The following is a 25395-nucleotide window of genomic DNA, read 5'->3' on the forward strand; positions in this document are numbered from 1 at the left end:
TCTCATAACTGAACTAAGATATAAGCAAATAAAGTTTTGGCTCACTAGCGCCATCTTGGGAGAGTTTTCCGAATTTATTAGGTTCTATGCGAATGGGTATTATTTAGTTGTTCAACTTTGTCGAAGACACCATTTTTATATCTCATAACTGGGCTAAGATATAAGCAAATAAAGTTTTGGCTCACTAGTGCCATCTTGGGAGTGTTTTCCGAATTTATAAGGTTCTATGCGAATGGGTATTATTTAGTTGTTCAACTTTGTCAAAGACACCATTTTTGTATCTCATAACTGGGCTAAGATATAAGCAAATAAAGTTTTGGATCACTAGCGCCATCTTGGGAGTGTTTTCCGAATTTATAAGGTTCTATGCGAATGGGTATTATTTAGTTGTTCAACTTTGTCGAAGACACCATTTTTGTATCTCATAACTGGGCAAAGATATAAGCAAATAAAGTTTTGGCTCACTAGCGCCATCTTGGGAGTGTTTTCCGAATTTATAAGGTTCTATGCGAATGGGTATTATTTAGTTGTTCAACTTTGTCGAAGACACCATTTTTGTATCTCATAACTGGGCTAAGATATAAGCAAATAAAGTTTTGGCTCACTAGCGCCATCTTGAGAGTGTTTTCCGAATTGGTAAGGTTCTATGCGAATGGGTTTTATTTTGTTGTTCAACTTTGTCGAAGACACCATTTTTATATCTCATAACTTGGCTAAGATATAAGCAAATAAAGTTTTGGCTCACTACCGCCATCTTGGGAGTGTTTTCCGAATTTATAAGGTTCTATGCGAATGGGTATTATTTAGTTGTTCAACTTTGTCGAAGACACCATTTTTGTATCTCATAACTGGGCAAAGATATAAGCAAATAAAGTTTTGGCTCACTAGCGCCATCTTGAGAGTGTTTTCTGAATTTGTAAGGTTCTATGCGAATAGGTATTATTTAGTTATTGAACTTTGTCGAAGACACCAATTTTGTATTTCATCGCTGGACTGAGATATAAACGAAGCAAATATTTGTACGCTGGAAAGTTGTTTCATATGTTGCTTATAAATGCGACATTTGTTGGCGTCTGTGCGCCACCTGGTGAGTTAATTCTGAATTAAAATAGTTACCAAGTGAAAGTCAGCAGTCCTGTGATCAACTTTGCTGAAGACAGTTTTCTCCTAAACCTCTTTATTTTCAAGATATTTGCTCTACAAGTACTGTCCTATTTATAGGACGCTGGGCGTTCAGGGCTTCTGTCCTATTTTTAGGACGCTGGGCGGATATGGGTTAAAGTCGAGAAACTACTGTAGGGAAAAAGTACTAATTTTCAACCTTCAAAAATGCTGTGTCACTTTTCGGATTTTCATACAAAGTACACCAAAATCATATGAATGGGTCGACAACTAATGATGGGTCGAATAATGTTACTCGTCCTCTATAGTACAGCTCAGAAATTTCTATGGTAGGATGATTGTCTGTTTCCTAGTCAGAAATTCCCCAAGAATACTCTTCTGCGTTGAATGTGGTTGTTCGAACGGGTTAATAATAAACATTTTCTTTTAATAATATGTACATTTATTCATATCAGTTATATCATTGTTGAAGTGGTATTGGGATGACGTTAATGACGTTTCAGAAAGGCAACTATGTATTTGTACACCTAACGAGGAAGTCCCACATATGTTATTCTTTGAAGTCTAATGCAAGAGTAATGCTATAGAAGATTATCCAAAATTTACGACCAATGTTCATTAATTCTGTTGAACAAAGTTAAAAAATATTTGTAACAAACTGTCAACGACAGCGATTGCTTTGCCTACGGCAACAATAACCTGCTCTGCGAGGGACGGTTGCGGAGTTGCAGCCGTTGTTGAAGTGATTGCATTCGTTGTAGTGCTATACACTGAAGAGTAAGTAGATGATTCTGTAGCTGTATGTGTTGAAGAACTCTCCGTTACAGTAGAAACATCCGTTGTTGTTGTTGAAAGGCTCTGTGTGATTGTAGTAGGTTGCTCCTCTGTTGTTACCTCCTGCGTTACAGTAGATGGAGAGTCCGTTACTGTAGTAGGATGCTCTTCTGTTGTAATCTCCTGCGTTACAGTTGATGGGGAGTCCGTTACTGTAGTAGGCTGCTCTTCTGTTGTAATCTCTTGCGTTACAGTTGATGGAGAATCTGTTACTGTAGTAGGCTGCTCTTCTGTTGTAATCTCTTGCGTTACAGTTGATGGGGAGTCCGTTACTGTAGTAGGCTGCTCTTCTGTTGTAATCTCTTGCGTTACAGTAGATGAAGAGTCCGTTACTGTAGTAGGCTGCTCTTCTGTTGTTACCTCCTGCGTTACAGTAGACGGAGAGTCCGTTACTGTAGTAGGCTGCTCTTCTGTCGTAATCTCTTGCGTTACAGTAGATGAGGAGTCCGTTACTGTAGTAGGCTGCTCTTCTGTTGTATCCTCCTGCGTTACAGTAGACGGAGAGTCCGTTACTGTAGTAGACTGCTGTTCTGTTGTAATCTCTTGCGTTACAGTAGATGGAGAGTCCGTTACTGTAGTAGGCTGCTCTTCTGTTGTAATCTCTTGCGTTACAGTAGATGGGGAATCCGTTACTGTAGTAGACTGCTCTTCTGTTGTAATCTCTTGCGTTACAGTTGATTGAGAGTCGGTTGCTGTAGTAGACTGCTCTTCTGTTGTTATCTCTTGCGTTACAGTAGATGGGGAGTCCGTGATTGTAGTAGGCTGCTCTTCTGTTGTAATCTCTTGCGTTACAGTAGATGGAGAGTCCGTTACTGTAGTAGGCTTCTCTTCTGTTGTAACCTCCTGCGTTACAGTAGATGGAGAGTCCGTTACTGTAGTAGGCTGCTCTTCTGTTGTAATCTCTTGCGTTACAGTAGATGGAGAATCTGTTACTGTAGTAGGCTGCTCTTCTGTTGTAATCTCTTGCGTTACAGTAGATGGAGAGTCCGTTACTGTAGTAGGCTTCTCTTCTGTTGTAATCTCTTGCGTTACAGTAGACGGAGAGTCCGTTACTGTAGTAGGCTGCTCTTCTGTTGTAATCTCTTGCGTTACAGTTGATTGAGAGTCGGTTGCTGTAGTAGACTGCTCTTCTGTTGTTATCTCTTGCGTTACAGTAGATGGAGAGTCCGTTACTGTAGTAGGATGCTCTTCTGTTGTAATCTCTTGTGTTACAGTAGACAGAGAGTCCGTTACTGTAGTAGGCTGCTCTTCTGTTGTAATCTCTTGCGTTACAGTTGATTGAGAGTCGGTTGCTGTAGTAGACTGCTCTTCTGTTGTAATCTCTTGTGTTACAGTAGATGGAGAGTCCGTTACTGTAGTAGGCTTCTCTTCTGTTGTAATCTCTTGCGTTACAGTAGATGGAGAGTCCGTTACTGTAGTAGGCTGCTGTTCTGTTGTAATCTCTTGCGTTACAGTAGATGGGGAGTCCGTTACTGTAGTAGGCTGCTGTTCTGTTGTAATCTCTTGCGTTACAGTTGATTGAGAGTCGGTTGCTGTAGTAGACTGCTCTTCTGTTGTAACCTCCTGCGTTACAGTTGATGGGGAGTCCGTTACTGTAGTAGGCTGCTCTTCTGTTGTAATCTCTTGCGTTACAGTAGATGAAGAGTCCGTTACTGTAGTAGGCTGCTCTTCTGTTGTTACCTCCTGCGTTATAGTAGACGGAGAGTCCGTTACTGTAGTAGGCTGCTCTTCTGTCGTAATCTCTTGCGTTACAGTAGATGGGGAGTCCGTTACTGTAGTAGGCTGCTCTTCTGTTGTAACCTCCTGCGTTACAGTAGACGGAGAGTCCGTTACTGTAGTAGGCTGCTCTTCTGTTGTAATCTCTTGCGTTACAGTAGATGGGGAATCCGTTACTGTAGTAGACTGCTCTTCTGTTGTAATCTCTTGCGTTACAGTTGATTGAGAGTCGGTTGCTGTAGTAGACTGCTCTTCTGTTGTTATCTCTTGCGTTACAGTAGATGGGGAGTCCGTTATTGTAGTAGGCTGCTCTTCTGTTGTAATCTCTTGCGTTATAGTAGATGGGGAATCCGTTACTGTAGTAGGCTGCTCTTCTGTTGTAATCTCTTGCGTTACAGTAGATGGAGAGTCCGTTACTGTAGTAGGCTGCTCTTCTGTTGTAACCTCCTGCGTTTCAGTAGACGGAGAGTCCGTTACTGTAGTAGGCTGCTCTTCTGTTGTAATCTCTTGCGTTACAGTAGATGGAGAGTCCGTTACTGTAGTAGGCTGCTGTTCTGTTGTAATCTCCTGCGTTACAGTAGATGGAGAGTCCGTTACTGTAGTAGGCTGCTGTTCTGTTGTAATCTCTTGCGTTCCAGTAGATGGAGAGTCCGTTACTGTAGTAGGCTGCTCTTCTGTTGTAATCTCTTGCGTTACAGTTGATGGGGAGTCCGTTACTGTAGTAGGCTGCTCTTCTGTTGTAATCTCTTGCGTTACAGTAGATGGAGAGTCCGTTACTGTAGTAGGCTGCTCTTCTGTTGTAACCTCCTGCGTTTCAGTAGATGGAGAGTCCGTTACTGTAGTAGGCTGCTCTTCTGTTGTAATCTCTTGCGTTACAGTAGATGGAGAGTCCGTTACTGTAGTAGACTGCTGTTCTGTTGTAATCTCTTGCGTTACAGTAGATGGAGAGTCCGTTACTGTAGTAGGCTGCTCTTCTGTTGTTATCTCTTGCGTTCCAGTAGATGGAGAGTCCGTTACTGTAGTAGGCTGCTCTTCTGTTGTAATCTCTTGCGTTACAGTTGATGGGGAGTCCGTTACTGTAGTAGGCTGCTCTTCTGTTGTAATCTCTTGCGTTACAGTAGATGGAGAGTCCGTTACTGTAGTAGGCTGCTCTTCTGTTGTAACCTCCTGCGTTTCAGTAGATGGAGAGTCCGTTACTGTAGTAGGCTGCTCTTCTGTTGTAATCTCTTGCGTTACAGTAGATGGAGAGTCCGTTACTGTAGTAGGCTGCTCTTCTGTTGTAACCTCCTGCGTTTCAGTAGATGGAGAGTCCGTTACTGTAGTAGGCTGCTCTTCTGTTGTAATCTCTTGCGTTACAGTAGATGGAGAGTCCGTTACTGTAGTAGACTGCTGTTCTGTTGTAATCTCTTGCGTTACAGTTGATGGGGAGTCCGTTACTGTTGTAGGCTGCTCTTCTGTTGTAACCTCCTGCGTTTCAGTAGATGGAGAGTTCGTTACTGTAGTAGGCTGCTCTTCTGTTGTAACCTCCTGCGTTTCAGTAGATGGAGAGTCCGTTACTGTAGTAGGCTGCTCTTCTGTTGTAATCTCTTGCGTTACAGTAGATGGAGAGTCCGTTACTGTAGTAGACTGCTGTTCTGTTGTAATCTCTTGCGTTACAGTAGATGAAGAGTCCGTTACTGTAGTAGGCTGCTCTTCTGTTGTTATCTCTTGCGTTACAGTTGATGGAGAGTCCGTTACTGTAGTAGGCTGCTCTTCTGTTGTTACCTCCTGCGTTTCAGTAGATGGAGAGTCCGTTACTGTAGTAGGCTGCTCTTCTGTTGTAATCTCTTGCGTTCCAGTAGATGGAGAGTCCGTTACTGTAGTAGGCTGCTCTTCTGTTGTAATCTCTTGCGTTACAGTAGATGGAGAGTCCGTTACTGTAGTAGGCTGCTCTTCTGTTGTAATCTCTTGCGTTCCAGTAGATGGGGAGTCCGTTACTGTAGTAGGCTGCTCTTCTGTTGTTATCTCTTGCGTTACAGTTGATGGGGAGTCCGTTACTGTAGTAGGCTGCTCTTCTGTTGTTACCTCCTGCGTTTCAGTAGATGGAGAGTCCGTTACTGTAGTAGGCTGCTCTTCTCTTGTAGTCTCATGCGTTACAGTAGATGGGGAGTCCGTTACTGTAGTAGGCTTCTCTTCTGTTGTAACCTCCTGCGTTACAGTAGACGGAGAGTCCGTTACTGTAGTAGACTGCTGTTCTGTTGTAATCTCTTGCGTTACAGTAGATGAAGAGTCCGTTACTGTAGTAGGATGCTCTTCTGTTGTAATCTCTTGCGTTACAGTAGATGGAGAGTCCGTTACTGTAGTAGGCTGCTCTTCTGTTGTAATCTCTTGCGTTACAGTAGATGGGGAGTCCGTTACTGTAGTAGGCTGCTCTTCTGTTGTAATCTCCTGCGTTACAGTAGATGGAGAGTCCGTTACTGTAGTAGGCTGCTCTTCTGTTGTAATCTCTTGCGTTCCAGTAGATGGAGAGTCCGTTACTGTAGTAGGCTGCTCTTCTGTTGTTATCTCTTGCGTTACAGTTGATGGGGAGTCCGTTACTGTAGTAGGCTGCTCTTCTGTTGTAATCTCTTGCGTTACAGTAGATGGAGAGTCCGTTACTGTAGTAGGCTGCTCTTCTGTTGTAATCTCCTGCGTTACAGTAGACGGAGAGTCCGTTACTGTAGTAGGCTGCTCTTCTGTTGTAATCTCTTGCGTTACAGTAGATGGAGAGTCCGTTACTGTAGTAGGCTGCTCTTCTGTTGTTATTTCTTGCGTGACAGTAGATGGGGAATCCGTTACTGTAGTAGGCTGCTCTTCTGTTGTAATCTCTTGCGTTATAGTAGACGGAGAGTCCGTTACTGTAGTAGGCTGCTCTTCTGTTGTAATCTCTTGCGTTACAGTAGATGGAGAGTCCGTTACTGTAGTAGGCTGCTCTTCTGTTGTAACGTCCTGCGTTACAGTAGACGGAGAGTCGGTTACTGTAGGAGGCTGCTCTTCTGTTGTTATCTCTTGCGTTACAGTAGATAGGGAATCCGTTGCTGTAGTAGGCTGCTCATCTGTTGTAATCTCTTGCGTTACAGTAGATGGGGAGTCCGTTACTGTAGTAGGCTGCTCTTCTGTTGTAATCTCTTGCGTTACAGTAGATGGGGAGTCCGTTACTGTAGTAGGCTGCTCTTCTGTTGTAACGTCCTGCGTTACAGTAGACGGAGAGTCGGTTACTGTAGGAGGCTGCTCTTCTGTTGTTATCTCTTGCGTTACAGTAGATAGGGAATCCGTTGCTGTAGTAGGCTGCTCATCTGTTGTAATCTCTTGCGTTACAGTAGATGGGGAGTCCGTTACTGTAGTAGGCTGCTCTTCTGTTGTAACCTCCTGCGTTTCAGTAGACGGAGAGTCCGTTACAGTAGTAGGCTGCTCTTCTGTTGTAATCTCTTGCGTTACAGTAGATGGAGAGTCCGTTACTGTAGTAGGCTGCTCTTCTGTTGTAATCTCTTGCGTTACAGTAGATGGGGAGTCCGTTACTGTAGTAGGCTTCTCTTCTGTTGTAACCTCCTGCGTTACAGTAGACGGAGAGTCGGTTACTGTAGTAGACTGCTGTTCTGTTGTAATCTCTTGCGTTACAGTAGATGAAGAGTCCGTTACTGTAGTAGGATGCTCTTCTGTTGTAACGTCCTGCGTTACAGTAGATGGAGAGTCCGTTACTGTAGTAGGCTGCTCTTCTGTTGTAATCTCTTGCGTTACAGTAGATGGGGAGTCCGTTACTGTAGTAGGCTGCTCTTCTGTTGTAACCTCCTGCGTTAAAGTAGACGGAGAGTCCGTTACTGTAGTAGGCTGCTCTTCTGTTGTAATCTCTTGCGTTACAGTAGAAGGGGAGTCCGTTGCTGTAGTAGACTGCTCTTCTGTTGTAATCTCTTGCGTTGCAGTAGATGGAGAGTCCGTTATTGTAGTAGGCTGCTCTTCTGTTGTTACCTCTTGCGTTACAGTAGATGGGGAGTCCGTTGCTGTAGTAGGCTGCTCTTCTGTTGTAATCTCTTGCGTTACAGTTGATTGAGAGTCGGTTGCTGTAGTAGACTGCTCCTCTGTTGTTATCTCTTGCGTTACAGTAGATGGAGAGTCCGTTACTGTAGTAGGCTTCTCTTCTGTTGTAATCTCTTGTGTTACAGTAGATGGGGAGTCCGTTACTGTAGTAGGCTGCTCTTCTGTTGTAATCTCTTGCGTTACAGTAGATGGAGAGTCCGTTACTGTAGTAGGCTGCTCTTCTGTTGTAATCTCCTGCGTTACAGTAGATGGAGAGTCCGTTACTGTAGTAGGCTGCTCTTCTGTTGTAATCTCTTGCGTTATAGTAGACGGAGAGTCCGTTACTGTAGTAGGCTGCTCTTCTGTTGTAATCTCTTGCGTTACAGTAGATGGGGAGTCCGTTACGGTAGTAGGCTGCTCTTCTGTTGTAACGTCCTGCGTTACAGTAGACGGAGAGTCGGTTACTGTAGGAGGCTGCTCTTCTGTTGTTATCTCTTGCGTTACAGTAGATAGGGAATCCGTTGCTGTAGTAGGCTGCTCATCTGTTGTAATCTCTTGCGTTACAGTAGATGGGGAGTCTGTTACTGTAGTAGGCTGCTCTTCTGTTGTTACCTCCTGCGTTTCAGTAGATGGAGAGTCCGTTACTGTAGTAGGCTGCTCTTCTGTTGTAATCTCATGCGTTACAGTAGATGGGGAGTCCGTTACTGTAGTAGGCTGCTCTTCTGTTGTTACCTCCTGCGTTTCAGTAGACGGAGAGTCCGTTACTGTAGTAGGCTGCTCTTCTGTTGTAATCTCTTGCGTTACAGTAGATGGAGAGTCCGTTACTGTAGTAGGCTGCTCTTCTGTTGTAATCTCTTGCGTTCCAGTAGATGGAGAGTCCGTTACTGTAGTAGGCTGCTCTTCTGTTGTAATCTCTTGCGTTACAGTAGATGGGGAGTCCGTTACTGTAGTAGGCTTCTCTTCTGTTGTAACCTCCTGCGTTGCAGTAGACGGAGAGTCGGTTACTGTAGTAGGCTGCTCTTCTGTTGTAACCTCCTGCGTTAAAGTAGACGGAGAGTCCGTTACTGTAGTAGGCTGCTCTTCTGTTGTAATCTCTTGCGTTACAGTAGATGGAGAGTCCGTTACTGTAGTAGACTGCTCTTCTGTTGTAATCTCTTGCGTTACAGTAGATGGGGAGTCCGTTACTGTAGTAGGCTGCTCTTCTGTTGTAACCTCCTGCGTTAAAGTAGACGGAGAGTCCGTTACTGTAGTAGGCTGCTCTTCTGTTGTAATCTCTTGCGTTACAGTAGATGGGGAGTCCGTTGCTGTAGTAGACTGCTCTTCTGTTGTAATCTCTTGCGTTGCAGTAGATGGAGAGTCCGTTATTGTAGTAGGCTGCTCTTCTGTTGTTACCTCTTGCGTTACAGTAGATGGGGAGTCCGTTGCTGTAGTAGACTGCTCTTCTATTGTAATCTCCTGCGTTACAGTTGATGAGGAGTCCGTTACTGTAGTAGGCTGCTCTTCTGTTGTAATCTCTTGCGTTACAGTAGATGGGGAGTCCGTTACTGTAGTAGGCTTCTCTTCTGTTGTAACCTCCTGCGTTACAGTAGATGGAGAGTCCGTTATTGTAGTAGGCTGCTCTTCTGTTGTAATCTCTTGCGTTACAGTAGATGGGGAGTCCGTTACTGTAGTTGGCTGCTCTTCTGTTGTAATCTCTTGCGTTACAGTTGATTGAGAGTCGGTTGCTGTAGTAGGCTGCTCCTCTGTTGTAATCTCTTGCGTTACAGTAGATGGAGAGTCCGTTACTGTAGTAGGCTGCTCTCCTGTTGTAATTTCCTGCGTTACAGTTGATGGGGAGTCCGTTACTGTAGTAGGCTGCTCTTCTGTTGTAATCTCCTGCGTTACAGTAGACGGAGAGTCCGTTACTGTAGTAGGCTGCTCTTCTGTTGTAATCTCTTGCGTTACAGTAGATGGGGAGTCCGTTGCTGTAGTAGACTGCTCTTCTGTTGTAATCTCTTGCGTTGCAGTAGATGGAGAGTCCGTTATTGTAGTAGGCTGCTCTTCTGTTGTTACCTCTTGCGTTACAGTAGATGGGGAGTCCGTTGCTGTAGTAGACTGCTCTTCTGTTGTAATCTCCTGCGTTACAGTTGATGAGGAGTCCGTTACTGTAGTAGGCTGCTCTTCTGTTGTAATCTCTTGCGTTACAGTAGATGGGGAGTCCGTTACTGTAGTAGGCTTCTCTTCTGTTGTAACCTCCTGCGTTACAGTAGATGGAGAGTCCGTTATTGTAGTAGGCTGCTCTTCTGTTGTAATCTCTTGCGTTACAGTAGATGGGGAGTCCGTTACTGTAGTAGGCTGCTCTTCTGTTGTAATATCTTGCGTTACAGTAGATGGGGAGTCCGTTACTGTAGTAGGCTGCTCTTCTGTTGTAATCTCCTGCGTTACAGTAGACGGAGAGTCCGTTACTGTAGTAGGCTGCTCTTCTGTTGTAATCTCTTGCGTTACAGTAGATGGAGAGTCCGTTACTGTAGTAGGCTGCTCTTCTGTTGTAACCTCCTGCGTTAAAGTAGACGGAGAGTCCGTTACTGTAGTAGGCTGCTCTTCTGTTGTAATCTCTTGCGTTACAGTAGATGGGGAGTCCGTTGCTGTAGTAGACTGCTCTTCTGTTGTAATCTCTTGCGTTGCAGTAGATGGAGAGTCCGTTATTGTAGTAGGCTGCTCTTCTGTTGTTACCTCTTGCGTTACAGTAGATGGGGAGTCCGTTGCTGTAGTAGACTGCTCTTCTGTTGTAATCTCCTGCGTTACAGTTGATGAGGAGTCCGTTACTGTAGTAGGCTGCTCTTCTGTTGTAATCTCTTGCGTTACAGTAGATGGGGAGTCCGTTACTGTAGTAGGCTGCTCTTCTGTTGTTACCTCCTGCGTTACAGTAGATGGAGAGTCCGTTATTGTAGTAGGCTGCTCTTCTGTTGTAATCTCTTGCGTTACAGTAGATGGGGAGTCCGTTACTGTAGTAGGCTGCTCTTCTGTTGTAATCTCCTGCGTTACAGTAGACGGAGAGTCCGTTACTGTAGTAGGCTGCTCTTCTGTTGTAATCTCTTGCGTTACAGTAGATGGAGAGTCCGTTACTGTAGTAGGCTGCTCTTCTGTTGTTATTTCTTGCGTGACAGTAGATGGGGAATCCGTTACTGTAGTAGGCTGCTCTTCTGTTGTAATCTCTTGCGTTACAGTTGATTGAGCGTCGGTTGCTGTAGTAGACTGCTCTTCTGTTGTTATTTTTTGCGTTACAGTAGATGGAGAGTCCGTTACTGTAGTAGGCTGCTCTTCTGTTGTAATCTCTTGTGTTACAGTAGATGGGGAGTCCGTTACTGTAGTAGGCTGCTCTTCTGTTGTAACCTCCTGCGTTACAGTAGACGGAGAGTCCGTTACTGTAGTAGGCTGCTCTTCTGTTGTAATCTCTTGCGTTACAGTAGATGGGGAGTCCGTTACTTTAGTAGGCTGCTCTTCTGTTGTAACCTCCTGCGTTACAGTAGATGGGGAGTCCGTTACTGTAGTAGGCTGCTCTTCTGTTGTAACCTCCTGCGTTACAGTAGACAGAGAGTCCGTTACTGTAGTAGACTGCTCTTCTGTTGTTATCTCTTGCGTTACAGTAGATGGAGAGTCCGTTACTGTAGTAGGCTGCTCTTCTGTTGTAATATCCTGCGTTACAGTAGATGGGGAGTGCGTTGCTGTAGTAGACTGGTTTTCTGTTGTAATCTCTTGCGTTATAGTAGATGGGGAGTCCGTTACTGTAGTAGGCCGCTCTTCTGTTGTAATCTCTTGCGTTACTGTAGTAGGCTGCTCTCCTGTTGTAACCTCCTGCGTTACAGTAGACAGAGAGTTCGTTACTGTAGTAGGCTGCTTTTCTGTTGTAATCTCTTGCGTTACAGTTGATTGAGAGTCGGTTACTGTAGTAGGCTGCTCTTCTGTTGTAACCTCCTGCGTTACAGTAGACAGAGAGTCCGTTACTGTAGTAGGCTGCTCTTCTGTTGTAATTTCCTGCGTTACAGTTGATGGGGAGTGCGTTGCTGTAGTGGGCTGCTCTTCTGTTGTAATCTCTTGCGTTACAGTAGATGGGGAGTCCGTTACTGTAGTAGGCTGCTTTTCTGTTGTAACCTCCTGCGTTACAGTAGACGGAGAGTCCGTTACTGTAGTAAGCTGCTCTTCTGTTGTAACCTCCTGCGTTACAGTAGACGGAGAATCCGTTACTGTAGTAGTATCTTCTTTCGTTGAAGTTGTTACCTCGTCAGTGGACGGAGAAACCGTTGATGTTGATACGCACTGTGCATCACTCGGAAGGTCACATTCACAGGACTGCTGATTGAAGTGCAAATTCCTTGGACACGACAATACCACAGGAAGAAAAGATATGCAAAGATAGTACTTTTCACAGTTATAGTGTGGTCTTAAAACAAGATGAGTTGGATCGAAAACTGCTGGACACGAACTATCTGTGCTATCGGTGCAGGAAATCGAAGGCTCCTCTTCTGGGTGTAAGATTACGTTATTTGAACGGAAGTTATCTATTGCCATTTTTCGTTTCTTCCTACATCTCACTGCGACTGCACTTGAAGTACAAATTTTCTTCGTAGGGTCCCATGCAGTGGATCTTGGACAAGATCTTAAAATTCTGATGTTTCCTACACAAACGATGTATTTCTCGCAATTTTTCGAATATGCCACCATTTGAGCTTGAGATCGGCTATTGTTGGAGCATTCGTTATCGCAGAGAACTATCGATACGGATAGTAACATAACGATAGCTGAGAACCTCATCTGGAAAGCTGAAGAATAAGATTAATTTTATAGTTATTAAATTTCAAAACCAAATTTATTAACTTACGGTTCATTTCACTCGACTAGAATAAGTGTTCGATAGAAGGTGATGCACTATACTGTGCAATGAACAGAAGCGACTATTGGCTTTATCGATAGTTTCGGGAAGGTTGGAGTACCATTGAAGCGATAAAAAGTATCCAATGGCTGCAACGTGCTTCTGTGTGGTTATTGATTAAAAGGATGAAGTGGTTTTACGATAAAATTTATTTGATTCGAGATATATTCCTATTGCACTTACACAGATAGCAAAAATATAGCAAAATTTATTTGAATGCAGAAGAATGTCATGTTCCTTGTTGATTAGAACTGCTGAAACCAAGAATTCTCTTTAATAAGTTTTGTGGATTTTCGATGGATTTCCCAATCATTTAATGTATAATTTGTACTGTGTGTGTTTAATCATTTAATGTATAATTTCGTCACTTTTGATATATTTTCTAATACTGAATAGATTTTTCCAATTCCTACAGTGCATATTTTCACTTTGTCTCATTTGGTTTTATCAAAGATTTCATAATTTATTGTATGATTATGTATATGAGGTTTGTTGAAAATAATTCTACTTTTAAATTACATTTTTTTTCTGTGTCTTGTTTTATTTATACCGCTCGTTTGTAACTGTGTGTGTTAGAATTGGCGCTGCAAAGATGAGAGTTAAATCAAGAATCACGTCATAATGAATATTCTATCAATGTATTTTATTTTTTATGATTGGTCAATATCTAATTTGGTTGGGTTTCTAGAAATGACTCAACAATGAATAATTCACTTCTTATCGAAGTTTCGTCTATTTGTTCCAAGTTGGAAATATTTGTATAATTCGTCACACCTTTGCCGGTGACCATTTTCTTAAATAATTATACCGTTTCGTCTAAGAAAAAGGACGTATGACTAATCATATATCTAAATAAATATGATGGGGGCTTCCCTTTTCATTTCAGATTTGACAGTCGCAACACACCTCGGCGCTAAGTCAAACGATTTTATAACAAGCTAGAAAGAGTATCAATAAGACAGCGACATCACGCTATCGGAAACGTTTTAGAGGATTGTAGGTCTACCCAAAGATTCGTTTCTACTATTGTGAGCTTTCACTGCAATGCGGTTTCGTTGACTCTAGCAACATTTCCAAGACAAGGAAAATTGGATGATGCGGTTTTATCATGATTAATAGATAGACTCCATTAGTGGGAAGGCACGCGAGCGTGTCAAAGCCTATGCGTTTCGTCGTGAGACCATCGTTAATGATAATTATCACTTAATATTGGGGATTTGTATTAGAAGAGATGAAAAGATGCGGTTTCGATCGACTCAATTTGTACCAATGCTGTCCAACCGAAACAAGTTTCTAATACAAATTCACAAGATAAATGGAAACATGGTTTTCTATAGGGGTTTCCCTACAGAGATAAATGTTAGAGTTTCTCACGAGACTTAATGAGATACTTGATAATGGTCTTAGGGCCGCGCACACTTACCTTTGGTATCAGGAAGAACTTGGACAGTTTGTTGACGGCTTTTTGACGTTTCTTTTCGACGATGTCGTCCCAACTGTGCGATCGGAGCACTAATGACAGCATAATCTTGTTTTGCGATGGCGGACATTGTGCTTTCTCCTGAAATGCACGATAGAGAAGAAGAAATGTATCGATTATATTGTGTGAGTATTGATAAAATGTATATGAAAAATAACATGAAATAAAGACATTTGATCTACGCAACTTTTTATAGTTTTCAAATTTTCTGTCAGTAACGTATGTATAGAATCCCATTATCATCCGCACTGGGACAGAGTCTGCTTCTCAGCATAGTGTTCTTGTGAGCACTTCCACAGTTATTAACTGAGAGCTTTCTTTGCCAAAGTTGCCATTTTCACATTCGTATATCGTGTGGCAGGTACAGTGAATCAATTGTCACCCAACACGCTGCAACAAAGACATTGTCACCTCCTATTCTTGTTGCAACAATTTTATTCCGCAACATGAGTTTATCAGCACTTGAACAGAATATGACAAAGATCGATCACCAAGCGCGCAGCGATTTTCTGAGCTCCGCATTGTAATTTTCGAGAGCTTTCTCCGTCTTGGTAAACATTGACACATTATCAAACAGCAAACAAACTTGGTTTTGTGTTTAAAATAACTGATAAATCGCGAGTTGAAAAGGTTGCAACAATGTTGCGTTCTGTGATTGTCATGACAATTTTGCTTTTGATTGTGTCCTTATCCGCAACAGTTGTGACAAACGGTTGTGAGCGAGCTTGCTTTGTTGTTTGTTTTTCGTCTATTTTAAAAAGACACGGACGACGTCTTCAGCCATTTAGCTGCACAGACTGTAACTTAACACTAGACAACGGACAAGCATGCTCCAGTGGCACAGACGAGAAACATTCCTGACGAAAAGTTTCAATGGCTGAAGCGGGAATTGAACCCACACCCCATGACACGATGCGCTTAAATGCCTGACGACACTAACCGCACGGCCACGAGGCCCACGTCTATTTTGATGATAATTTGATTCACTGGGCAGGTACGATTATACTCTATGCCCAGGGAAGTCGAAGAAATTTCCATTACTAAAAGATTTGGGACCGACCAGGAATCGAACCCAGATACTTTAGCATGGCTTTGATAAGCGCACATTTAATTGACCCAGAACTTTGCCAACATTTTTAGGAACGGCTGATGGCCCTCTATGACCAGTCATTTCTCAGTTTGACAGTTTCACTTTTCAGTGTTGCTATTTTCCACATTCCTCACTGATTTATTGTCTCCACAGATAGTTGGCGCCTATGCCACCCATCGTTATCGGCATGGCTCCAACAGAAAATAAATAACGGTCGCAATGCCATTCCATCGTCGCCGTCACCTTTGGAGCAAGGTATATAAAACGACAACCGTCGATCTGATGAAGGATGGAGGCAGCAACGCCCACGCAAACACAACAAAGCAATAAATTACAAATTAAGTTGTAATGGGACCTACCTTAGAGTAAATTGATTTGATGGGTTGTGCTTTACTAACTACGTCCAGTGATTCGGCCGCTAGCATGGGCTGTTGTTTGAGAGAAAGGGAAAAGAAAAAAAAGGTAGAAATTAATCAATTGCAACAAACATTGAGAAGGAATTTGTTAACTAGGCATGGTTAGTATAATAGTTTGCTACCAATCACAACTATAGTGTTCATATTCTTCTTCTTGACATTACGTCCCCACTGGGGCAGAGCCAGCTTATCAGCTTAGTGTTCTTATGAGCACTTCCATAGTCATCGTATATCGTGTGGCAGATACGATGATTCTCTATGCCCAGGGAAGTCAAGGAAATTTCCATTACGAAAAGATTCTGGACCGACCGAGAATCGAACCCAGACATCTTCAGCATGGCTTTGCTTTGTAGCCGCGGTCTCTAACCACTCAGCTAAGAAAGGCCCTAACTATAGTGTACACGGTGTTCGTAAATTATCCGAACAACAAAATATGGGAAAGATGATCTCACATATAAAACGATAAAAAATCATTGACCGTGTACCTTTTTTAATACATCCATATGTTGACACAAAATAGAATTGCAAATAATTAAGAAATAATTGCTTCTTTCTGAGATAGGCGAATTTTAATTTTTCGGAGACGTTATTCCCGAGGGCCGCTAGGCATTTTTAAGATGTTTTCTCCCTAAAATCTGAAATAGATTAATCCAAATTTCATATTACTGTTCGAAGTAATCTACAGTTCCTTGGCTTCAAGTTAGGCTGGAAATAGAAAATGAATCAGTTCAAATCCTGTGAGTTCTATGGACTTTTATCTTCCATCAAAAAGCTCGAAAAACGGCTCTCTCTAAGACCTTTCAACACTTTTGTCTTGGTTTTACAAATATTTGAAATCGGAAATGTGTGAAACTTACTGCTAAAGATTATAATAGGTCAATGTATTATACCGTGCAAGAATACTGAAATTATTCCGCTTAATTGCATAGAAGCATGCCTTTGAAGTTTGTACGGATAATTTGCGGACACCCTGTATGATAATTGAAACTTATTTTACGGTCGTTTTTGAGTGAAACATAGGTTGAATTATGGTTTCCATAATTTCAATCCAAGATATTCTGCAACTATATATGCTTATACAGTTTAAAACTTATCAAAATGAATATTCACGGTTTATATTCCGGCTTTAATTGGCAACACTATCCGATTGTTGACAGAAAAACCATTATATGGCAATTTTACAGAAGGATATCATTGAATTTTGATCGTAGTTGAGGTACAAATGTAACATTACTTTAAAAGAAACATAGCAAAATCAAATGTTCAGCAATATACTTCCAGCTTTCTTCAATTTTTCATGCAAGGTACAAACTATTTTGGGTACTGTTCAAGTAAAATTGATAAAGTTTAATATTTAAAATTTACTACAGGGGAAGTGGTGGTGAAATGAACACCGTGTCTTTCACCGAGAAAAACAAAGTTTAAATGAATTTTTACCACGCACGGACGATTTAGAGCATAAATTGGAGTGTTCGGGTTGATACGGAGGTCAATTGAAGTGAAAATGTCAATGGAAACTAAGATTTTAGAAAACCACGTTTGAAAATTAAAACTGACGTAACTTTTAGCTTGGAAGTCTTGAGATTGTTCAGTGAGGTGATAAGAGCACATTGAAGCTTCCTGTATTTTGCCTGTGTTGGTAGCAAAGCTCAAAGCTTTGAGCCAACCCTTTTCCAGTAGAGAAGCTAGGCAAAATACAGGACGCTTCGATGCTTACTGACTTTAAAATGGCTTGCTCAACTTTCACCACCTAATTAAATTTCAATCTTGTCGCTCCCTTGCGACGCCTATCCACCTATTCATTTCCACCATTTGCTTCTATTGACTCCCTTAAGCTTTGACTTGCATGACCGCTAAAGCCATAAAACAAAATAAAATAAAAACAATAACGGAGAAGGCTCTTAATAGATATATTTTCGGGAATGTAATGAAAATTTTCAAAAATATTTGTTTTTCTCACGTTTTTGCATAATGTCATTTAACCACCAACAGCTGTTCATTTTACCCAAATAGTGCAGGTAAAATGAACATTTGCATTGTTTTCTGCTAGCGATAGAAATATGTGAAAATTAAGCTATTTTAGTCTGAATTCGTGTCACTGCTATAGATACCATCCCTATTTTTTATGTTATGGGATCGAAGTATACAAATTCCTTGTTTTTCTATAAGAAAGAAGATGATATCCTTAAGTTGTTCATTTTACCACCCTTTCCCCTACGAGTCATCCACTGTTATGGGTAATTTTCTTTTGCATTGCATGTGGAACAGAGTGACTAATAATCGTGAATACCGCAATTTATTCGAATCATCAGTCGAAGCCAAATATTCAGCAAAGTAAGGGTTTGCGTTTTGTGTTATACATTGTGTCTAGCAAAGCCAAACGACACTGGCAATACTGGTCGAACAGAAAGAATAATCAACGTTCCTTAATCGCTACAAGCATTGAATAGCGAAATTGCAAATTTTCAGAGAAACTGGGCTGTCTCCTTATGATTATATCTTATGTTTACTTATCAAACAATTTTACCAAAAACATCAATCTTCTTACTGACCAGAAAGTTTTTAACTTTCAATGCTCACAGGTACTACCCAGACAACCAAAATGTACGTATAACGAAATCACCTGGAGGCTTTGTATGTGCAAAATTTCACTTATAAGATGTCGCGAAAAGGCCTTCTACGTACAAAAGTGGAGGCGATATGCGTGCATATATTATGTGATGAATAATAACATACAATGCGAGTGTATAAATATTCCACCGAACTAACCTGTGATCTTATGCGACTTGACTTATGATAACAAATGTTGATTTGACAGCTGCTACGGATTGATTCGATTTACTTTGTACGAGTGTACGAAACGAAACAAAATGTACAAACGAACTCAGAAAAGAAGTGTTTTATACGAGGAAGCTCATCAATCTGACGAGTTTATCAACGGTGTTGTGCGAGTTTGATGTAATTAGTATGAATAAACGAGTTGTAACATGAACTTTTATGCGATTTCTGGTTGTCTGGGTACTACCTTGTTATGTTCAGGGCTATGTGACAGAATATCGTAATAACAAATAGCCTGAACCAAACAAACAATTTTGCTAAGAATATGGGCTTAATAGCTGTTTCGCATCGAAAAATATGAGGCATGCAATATATAGCCGTTGATCTAACGTACAACTTTACCGAAAACAACAGCCTTCCATCGAAACTATATTAGCCAATATTTAAATTTTCAATGCTCACTAGCGCCTCTTATAGAATTCCGAATTAACCAAGGATGCAGCATATAGTCCTAAACCTAACAAACAACTTTTGCCGAAAACGCCGACTTTCTAGCTGTTCTACATCGTAAGATATGTGAGTTTGAAATATTTGTAGCTCACTAGCGCCTCCTAGTTTTGAAATGTTAAACTAAGCACACATGTAGTGTATAGCTTTTAGAGTAATGAGCAACTTTGCCGAAGGCATCAATATTTCAAATCATCATAAGTTAAAGAACGCCATAATCGCTTAGGGGAAACAGAAATCCGTGTTGTTTAGCTAGCGCTACATGTGGTGAAATTTCCAACTATCCAATGCGTAATATAGTTGCAAACCTTAACCGAAGAAAGTATAATTTTATATAGAACTCCTTCTGAGATAAAGGTGTCCAAAGTTTCAAAAATTTACTGTTTGTGGACTTTAATTTCTCAATTATCCCTCCCCGCAATGAACCATTCCCTTTCAAATTTTCCTATTATATTTAGTAAAATATAATTAAAATTGCGTCCTAAAACTGAAGAAAAATCGAAAATCCGTTCAAATTTGGCGAAGTTATCGTGATTAGAATTTGGAACCAATAGGGTTCCGTTCTACTTCGTCGTATGCGCTATCATTCGTCATATCAAACTTATAATGTTCCACTACGGTGGATATTCATTTTTTTTTTAAATGCACTACACGTTAATGCTTCCAGTGGACGATTTGCCCTTTGAAGGAAGCACCACACTAGACAACGGACTAGCATAAAAAGCCCAGTTGCACAGTCGAAATACATTCCTGACGAAAAGTTTTCCGGACTGAAGCGGGAATTGAACCCACACCCCTTGACCACGCGATGCGGCTAAATGCTTGCAACATAGGTTCATTATACAAGTGTAATTTTATGAATGCTGTTATGGTTCGTACACTTGTGATGATGATGATGATGATGATTATTTAACCACCATCAGCGCAAGGATTACCTATGGCTGCAGAATCATATCGGGATGGAATGATCTACCTGATGGTTTGTTGTAGCAGGGCTAGTTAATATCTTTGAAGACCTTTGGAAGACAACACTAAGGCTGTTTTCTCATGACAAAAGGCTGGCGACCCCACGCACTTTCATCCAGTCAACAGTTCAATTAACTCCCTTATGCTACCCCTCCCCAATACCCAATATATAGTAATATATCATATAAAGTGTTATTAAAGTATCCTGTTCCCACGGTAGACTAACAAAAACCCATTTTCCACTTAACAAGTTTTATTATGATCACCAGGGTAGTGAAGTAGTCATAAGTATAACTCTCGCATAATTTTTGAAATGCTCAGAAGCGAAATTGACCGATCTGAGTTGATCGGAACAAACCCAATCACCAATAGCCCTTAATAAAACACAGGCCATGGAAGGCCCAATTGAAACGAACTCACCGGATCCAACATTCAGCTGAAACGTTCCGTCGTTGCGGAATCGTTCAAGAGGAAACACGAGCGCGCTGACAGTCCAACGTGTAGCAGTAATCCTTAGTGGGGGTATTGTTGCACAATATCACGGTTGGCACATCACATCCCGAAATGAACGTACTTAAACCAACACGAACTAACTTGAAGATTTTAAAATGAGTACACAAACTTTTCTTCACGTGTATAAAACAAAATAAAACTTCAAATAGGACTTCAAAAAACTGACGCTGCAGAAAATTTTTGCTTCCATTTTCTGTCAACGCACACTTAGATCTGCTGTTATGGTTCGTACACTTGTACACCAAAAATGCAATTAAACTACGGTATTTCGATAAATAACATCAGTTCCATTATCCACTTTGCACTTTTTCACCGCAATCGCATGGACGAACACGATTTGAAATAAATGCTTAGCGAACGACTGAGCCACAGCACTTTACGATACAAGTTTCTTCCCGCCCTCTGTGTGAATTGCTTCGCCGCGCACTTATTTTCACTATAGAAAACCTTCGTACTTCTTCACTGAAGGATTTCATTCCAATCTCACACCGTAAAACTTTTTATATATAATTCAAGAAATTTTATGAAACTTCCTCAACGACCGCGTATAATTGAGAATGTAAACAAAGTTCAATCCGTTGTATTGATAAAAAAAAGCTTGTACGCTTCAATGTGTGCGCGATGCTCGGCTCAGAAAACGGTCCCTTTAATTGTGTTGTTTTCGCTGCACTGTGAGCAGCTGTCATAATTGCTTGGTTGAATTGTGTTTATGTATTCGGGCTGAAATTTGATGGCGAACAATGAATTTTAAAGGAAATTAATATATTTCATCATTCTGAAGAAATGGAGGGAGATGCCCGTAGATCCATATATTCTAGTAAAACATTATATTCTACACGGTGTCTTTGTGGAGTAACTTTGTGACAATAAAATAGGTAAGTCTGAAATTTCGAACTAAAAACAATTAGACTTTGCTGCTTTGCTCTTTCATTTGCGACCAAAATCAAAAAAATCGGTCGGGGGGTCCTGAACATTATTTTTTTTATTTTCTGTGAAGTATTTATGGATATGTGTTTTTGTACCGACGCACATTGCATTGAACATATGGAGATACGAGACAAACTGCAAGATCAAACCATTTGAATACATTGGCATGGAAATTGAAGTTGTTCTTGGTCAAAAGAGTTGTAATAAGCATAAATGACATCAAAACTGTCTCAAGCGTCATTTTAATTATTTTCCACGAAAAACCTTGAAAATCGTACTTAAATTGATCATAATGATGTAAGAAGTTATTAGAAAATATATCTCGCAAAATTTATGATCTCGTCCTAAGGTGAAGATGCATCGAAGTCAAACCTCGAATTTTCAAGGCAAAAATCTAGAGATCCTGACAACCTTTTGCGTTGAACATTTTATTGATTGGTCGCCACCAGCAGTGACTAGTGAGTTACCGATTGTCTGCTTCTCTAGACTTGTGCTTTTGAAAATCCGAGGTTTGCCTGCTATGTATCTTCACCCTAAAACCATTGGTAATCGAGTGTGTAGCTCGTTGTTATTAAGCAGATAAACGGACCAAAATAAAAACTATCACTGCTGGGAGACAGAGGAGGATCTTCTCTTCATCGTAGCATTGTAAAATGAAGTGTAAATCCATTCGTTTGCTCAGTAATAACAAGCTACACACTGCGTCACCTATGGCTTTTAGGACGAGATTTCTCTTTTTACTCGTATATACAAAAGTGACTTATCCGCCTTTACAACAACACAATTTTAGTTATTCGAATTGATTAGTAGAGGGCTTCACATGTGATAAACCTTGTTATAAGGCATGTAACATACTTGCCCTATGGTGCTGAAAAACACGCTATTTTGGATGATATTTGAGAAGCTTCAAATCTTTTTTTCTTAATGGCTAATGAAAAGATTAGAAACTAACATCACAATCAATCACAATGAATCAATTGATTGATGCAATGTTCAAACCACCACTATGGCTGAAGCAGTCCAAGTTGATGTCATATTTACTAATAACTGTTGTTGGATTACGTTTCTCAAATTGATCCAATTTTGTTTTAATATTTTGACCTGGCATGCTCGTTTTCTGAATGATAAATAGGAAAAGCTGTTCAAATTTCTTACAGCTAATAACGTGCATATAGCAGTTATTACTGAAACTTATTTGAAACCGGGATCCAAACTCAAAAAAGATCCATACTTTTTTGTTTATAGTAATGATCGACTTATGGTGGAGTTCCTATCATCATTCATAGGCGTATAAAACATCAACTTTTTCGTCAATTGAAACTAAAGTTTTTGGAACATTAGGTGTTTCTGTTGAAACAAAACTTAGTACATATACTTTCATAGCTGCCTGTTTGCCTTTTCAATGTTCTAGGCAGCAAGTTAAATTGCTCCAAACTGACTTGCGAAAATTGACTCACAATAAGTCATTTTTTTTCATTGGTGACTTTAATGCCAAACATCGGTCATGGAATAATTCTCAAAGTAATTTCAATCATTTTCGAGCCGACTGGAGTATATATGAAACATATATTGACTCTAATCTTGATGTTAACATTTCTTTACAAACAAAACTTGATATTGACAATGCTCTTGAAATTTTAACAATTTCCATTGTTGAAGCCAGGAGCATTACAATTCCAAAATTTGAAGTTAAATTTGAATCCGTGATTATAGACGATGATCATAAATTCTTGATCCGTCTTAAAAACGTGAGGAGAAGGTAATTTCAACGCACTCGCAATCCTGCTATGGAAATGATATGGCAGGATCTGCAGAAAGAAATTGAAAATTACGATTTCACAATTGAGAAACAAAAATTTTGAAAACAAAATTCCTCAATTGGACCCTGGCTCTAAGCCCTTTTGGAAATTATCTAAAATTTTGAAAAACTTCAGAAGCCAACACCGGCATTCAAAGAGGAAAACAAATTATTATTAACTTATTGCGAAAAAGCTCAAAAACTTGCTATGCAGTTTGAAAGCGCGCACAATTTTTATTTAGGACTTACTAGTCCAATAGAAAATCAAGTTACTCAGGACTTCGAAAATATTTTCAATCAAGAGAACGTTTTCTAAAATTTCTGAGAGACTGATTTGGAAGAAAAGAGAACTATTATAAAAAAATCAAAAATATGAAAGCTCCTGGCGATGATGGAATTTTCTACATACTCATCCAGAAATTTCCAGAAAGTAGCTTATCATTTTTAGTTGATATATTTAACAAATGTTTTCAGTTGGCATATTTTCCTGACAAATGGAAAACAAAATGCTAAGATTGTACCAATTTAAAATCAGACCCAGCAGAATCTTCTAGCTCCAATCAGTTTGCTTTCCTCCATCCGTAAACTTTTTGAAAAGGACATTTTGAACGGAATGATGGTCCACATAAATGAAAATTAAAATTTTTGCCAATGAACAGTTTGGATTCCGCCATGGACATTCGACCACTCACCAACTGTTACGTGTAGCAAATTTGATATGTTCCAACAAATCTGAAGGCCATTCTACTTGTCGGTATTATCGTTAATTTATTTGCCTATGTTTAAGATTGGAAAATAATTATCACTTAATGCTTATTACTTTTGAATGATTTCTTACAGAATTATCACAAATGAAATTCAAACATCTTTATAATATCAATTTCCATTGTAGTAAAGCGATTTATTGATAGAAATCCTACGCTACGCCTATCGGTGAGAAAACTGTCAGCGCCCCTCGAGTACCGTTAATAAATGCCCTAAACCGAAACACAGACCAGCGGGCTGCGGTTGTGTAACAGTCCCGGCGACTTGGGAATAAATTTGAATATCTTAACGCACTTTATGGTTAAGCTTTGAGGGCTTTCTTTCGAAACGGTTCCTCGGCAACGCACGGAATATCTGGTTACGTACCGCAGTTCTATTTTCTCGCACCTGGATGACCAACGGAAATGGTGTCGTGAAGTGGAAGCAAAAGTATCAACATGTTGTAAATATCCAAATTAATCATGTCGTAACAAATAATCATTGATAATTAGTAGAGTCTATTAAATTTTGTGTTGTGTTGAATATCAATGAAACTACGGGAGGCGAGAAGTTATGGGTAGAATTAATCAAATTTCGAATGAAAGGATTAGAAGAAGAAGAATGGAAGTGACAAACAGTATTTTTCGAGAAACGGGTTTGAATTGAATATTTTAATGAAAACTTAACTAAAATCCACCAAAATCTCACTCATGCCGCTTATACCTTAGGACAATGAATGTAACTTTGCTTAATTCTACTCAATACTAAAATTAGAAATCAGAACACAAAGTTGAAAACTCAATTATCCGAATGCCAATCAAAGCCACGGAAATTTATATCTGCTGTGCGTTTAAGTTCCATCGCCCAGTGTCAAACACAGCGCAAAGGTGTTGTAGGGCGTAAAGTTTGATTTGGAATAAAATGATCGTTGCTCTCTCTATAAGTTCTGTTTAGTCTGTCTTGGTCTGTCTGAAGATTGGATCGTAAGAAAAGTTAATCAACATGACGACGACGACGACGACGACGAAGGAAGGAACCGATTTGTGAATCAATTATACTGATTTAATGGCGTTTGACTTGGACGAGAGCGTCTTTGGCGTTGATTGGGCAGAATCAGGCAGAATAGCGGTTCGCAGCTAGGGCAGAAGCACCAGTTTTGGTCAGCATTCGAAAAATGTTTTTGAAAACTATATGGGAAACCCAATTTTCACTGAAAATTCATCAAATGAAAGCATTCAATCCACATTACGTATGAAAAATAACTGAGCGCAATTTGCCGTATAAAAGTTGAATCATAAGAAAAATGAACTGTTTCTCTTATTTTTTCAATCAATTCGGACAGGTTAATGAATGTAGCTTTATTATTATGTGTGTCCATTGAAAACGAAATGTAAAGTACACTATGGCTAAGATGGCCATACGATCAAAGTCGGTGTTTTTACCCTAAACCAGCTCAAGCGAGGATGTGAATTGGATTAGCATAAAGAAGGTGTCGCAAAAGTTTTCCTTCTTGTTCTGTGGCAGATGGAAATGTAGGTACGATCGATTGATGGATTAGCATTT

At 40.4% G+C, this 25395-nt stretch overlaps 2 protein-coding genes across 15 annotated transcripts in view; both read right to left on the reverse strand.

The window, feature by feature from the left end:
* LOC5577287 overlaps positions 1 to 25395 on the reverse strand; it is a 570169-nt gene that overhangs the window by 98045 nt on the left and 446729 nt on the right. For 11 of the 12 annotated variants that reach the window (XM_021843494.1, XM_021843492.1, XM_021843491.1 and 8 more), the window contains 2 exons: positions 15543 to 15611; positions 14037 to 14174 (listed from right to left, as the gene is read on the reverse strand). In XM_021843494.1, the coding sequence (XP_021699186.1) occupies positions 14037 to 14174; positions 15543 to 15611 (207 nt within the window). The remainder of the gene's footprint in view (positions 1 to 14036; positions 14175 to 15542; positions 15612 to 25395) is intronic. The other variant, XM_021843496.1, reaches the window with a different exon arrangement.
* LOC110676270 (mucin-2-like) lies at positions 1547 to 12669 on the reverse strand. 3 transcript variants are annotated; one of them, XM_021843484.1, is made up of 3 exons: positions 12563 to 12669; positions 11899 to 12503; positions 1547 to 11079 (listed from the first exon to the last, which is right to left on the reverse strand). In XM_021843484.1, exons 1-3 carry the CDS (start codon positions 12567 to 12569, stop codon positions 1741 to 1743), a joined length of 9951 nt encoding a protein of 3316 aa, XP_021699176.1. In that variant the 5' UTR covers positions 12570 to 12669; the 3' UTR covers positions 1547 to 1740. The 3 variants fall into 3 exon arrangements, with proteins under 3 accessions (XP_021699176.1, XP_021699174.1, XP_021699175.1); XM_021843482.1 differs by having other exon boundaries at positions 1547 to 11496; positions 11596 to 12503; XM_021843483.1 differs by having other exon boundaries at positions 1547 to 11366; positions 11526 to 12503.

The sequence above is a fragment of the Aedes aegypti genome, chromosome 2 (genome assembly GCF_002204515.2).
Source record: "Aedes aegypti strain LVP_AGWG chromosome 2, AaegL5.0 Primary Assembly, whole genome shotgun sequence".
In the NCBI taxonomy this organism is placed as follows: domain Eukaryota; kingdom Metazoa; phylum Arthropoda; class Insecta; order Diptera; family Culicidae; genus Aedes; species Aedes aegypti.

Bases quoted from the DNA above. Each gene is read 5' to 3' on its own strand.
- LOC110676270 (XM_021843482.1), bottom strand. The intron at 11,497-11,595 runs ATTACAACAGAA...GTAACGCAAGAG, and splicing joins AATCAACTGTAACGCAAGAG to ATTACAACAGAAGAGCGGCC.